Source organism: Myotis davidii, unplaced genomic scaffold, assembly GCF_000327345.1.
Source record: "Myotis davidii unplaced genomic scaffold, ASM32734v1 scaffold3, whole genome shotgun sequence".
NCBI lineage: Eukaryota > Metazoa > Chordata > Mammalia > Chiroptera > Vespertilionidae > Myotis > Myotis davidii.
In genome coordinates this window covers 3,067,888-3,070,529 of record NW_006295062.1, presented here as the reverse complement: position 1 = coordinate 3,070,529, position 2,642 = coordinate 3,067,888, and the positions used below count along the sequence as shown (strand labels likewise).

The window sequence follows — 2,642 nt, the reverse complement described above, 5'->3', positions numbered from 1 at the left end:
GACCGGTGCCACAGGGCACCTCCTGGACCCGGGGAGGCTGAGTCCTTTCACCGGACACTTGGGCCTGGAGCTCAGCTTCACTCTTGGTCACACCGGGAGGTGGGGAGGTGCAGTTGGGGACAAGGGATGCGTGGGCCGTGGTTCTGGGGCCTCTGCCCGCGGGCTCAGTGCACGCAGCCATGGCCTCTCTGGCACTGCCTGCGGGTGCAGGGGAAGGTTTTGGTGGACAGGTTTTGAGAAGATTCACCGGGTTGCTTATTTTTTTTAAACTTTTTTTTTCAACAACAGGTGACATACAGCATCATGTTAGTCTCAAGTGCATGAGTGATTAGACGCTTACATGCTTGAGGAAGTGACCCCGTAAGTCCAGTACCCACCTGACACCGCACAGCTGCTACTCACCGTCAGCGGGGCTGAGGCCCCTGGCCGCAGAGATCGTGGGGAGCGTGGGGCTGCTGTGCATGGCGCGGAGGTAATGCTCCATGTGAGGGCTCACGTACGGGTGGGGGGCGTTGAAGGGGGACTCCCCGGGGCCGGCGGGGTGGGGGGAAAGCCGGATCAATGAGATGTCGGAGATGACAGGGCTGCCACTCAGGGCAGGAGGCCTGCAGAGAGAAAGAGGAGCTGTCTAAGGAGCCGTGGCCTGCTGGGAGGACTGCAGGGAGCCCCGCACGCAGCGGGACCCAGGGGCCACCTGCACTTGTCATCTGGTATCCAGCATCGCTGTCACCCTTCGAGAGTCCGAACTCTCACCCAGCCCGTGCGTGCTGGGCAGCACCTGCATGCTGGCGAGGCTGCCCCCCCCCCCACCCCGTGTGGGGGTGGAACTCTGCACACACGGCTGGGTGTGCTGGGCCACAGGCTCAGCAGGCCGCACACCTGTGCAGGTCGCCCTTGCTCCCAGTGGGCTCCGGGCTGCATACACAGCGGTAACAGATCAATCTTTGTTGAATGAATGACCGTGTGCATGCTGCCAATGTGTGGGAAACAGAACATGGAGATACTAATGCTGGAGGAGATGCAAAGCGTTCGTATTCCTAAGAGGAATGAGAAAAGGAGGAATCGGAGATGCTCCAAAGGAGAAGCTCGCCTCAGGTGGGCAGTCCCTGGTGTGAAGTGCTCAGCCGGGATCCGCTGTGAAGGAAAAGGGCGAGATCCAAGAAGAGCTTTGAAATGGAGCTGTAGTTAAGTTTGGAATATCATTCCAGCTTCCCTTAGACCAGTGGTTCTCAACCTTCCTAATGCTGCGACCCTTTAATACAGTCCCTCATGTTGTGGTGACCCCCAACCATAAAATTATTTTTGTTGCAACTTCATAACTGCAATTTTGCTACTGTTATGAATCATAATGTAAATATCTGATATGCAGGATGTATTTTCATTGTTACAAATTGAACATAATTAAAGCATAGTGATTAATCACAAAAACAATATGTAATTATATATGTGTTTTCCAATGGTATTAGGTGACCCCTGTGAAAGGGTCCTTCGATCCCCAAAGGGTCGCGACCCACAGGTTGAGAACCGCTGCCTTAGATGAATTCCTTTCAACTCTACGAAGCTTCCCTTCTCAGATGTCCTGTCGACTGTGGCCTGCCTTGGTTCCTCTGGTCCTGGCTGGCATGGCCACCACCCATTTCTATGTTCCCCTGGTTGGCCCTCGAGGAGGTGCCAGCTCTGCTCAACGTGAGGATGGGACTTTGCACAAGACCTGCTCGCCAGGGCCTGTAGGCAGCTGTCAGCGTGTGAGCTGCGGGGGCGTTGAGCAGTCACCTCCTCCCAACACACCCATTAAAGAAAACACACCAAGTCACTTGGGAATGAAATTCACCAAAATTCAGTTTTCAAATGTTTTCAGAAAATAGGGTCTCTCTATGACTTGGCAGAGTGCAAAGAAAAGAATGTGCTAGAATCACACAAACCTGGATTGGAATCTCAGCCTTTAACAGCTCAAACTGAGCAATTACTTTAACTTCCCCAAGCCTCAGTTTCCTCATCTGTAAAATGGGGATAAAACAGTATCTATTTCATAGGGTGGCCAGGAGGATGAAAGTCCCCAACATGGTGACGTCGGCCTGGAGGCCAGGAGCCCAAGTCCAGGTGCCGCAGCGCCCCCCCCGCCCCCCCGCTCCGAGGCTGTAGGGCAGAATCGCCCCTGGCTGCTCCAGCTTCTGGCTTCCTTGGCCTGTGCAACATCCCTCCCCTCTCTGTGTCTTCTCACCTGTGTGTCTTGTAAGGACACCTGTCTTTGGATTTAGGCCTGAGTGGACCAGCCCGGATGATCTCATCTCAAAATTTCCGAGGGAACTACATCCACAGAGGGCCTCTCCCGAGCCAGGCCTGCTCTCGGGTTCAGGATGAGACCTGGCCTTTCCCCTGGGGGCACCACACAGCCGGCGACACCATATGTGAACATCAGGGCCTGCACCGTCATGCTCCAGCCGCCTGGCACGGGCCACCAGGAGAGGCGGGTCACCGCCTGCTGTCCACGAGGGGAGGCAGGCGCAGCACGCACCCCCTCCAGACACCTCAGCTCGGTCAAGGCCAGCCGGGACCACGCTGAGCACAGAGCTGGGTTCTGACCCCGAGCAGCAGTGTTCAGGGCTCGTGGCTGCAACCCTTTTCCTGGTGCTGTTTCTCTT

General features: G+C 55.8%; 1 protein-coding gene across 1 annotated transcript in view; it reads right to left on the bottom strand.

The window, feature by feature from the left end:
* The window catches only part of GLI2 (GLI family zinc finger 2), a 54,222-nt gene that overhangs the window by 31,390 nt on the left and 20,190 nt on the right, over positions 1 to 2,642 (bottom strand). Inside the window, 1 exon segment of the mRNA XM_015567770.1 lies at positions 403 to 605. Coding sequence (XP_015423256.1) covers positions 403 to 605 — 203 coding nt within the window.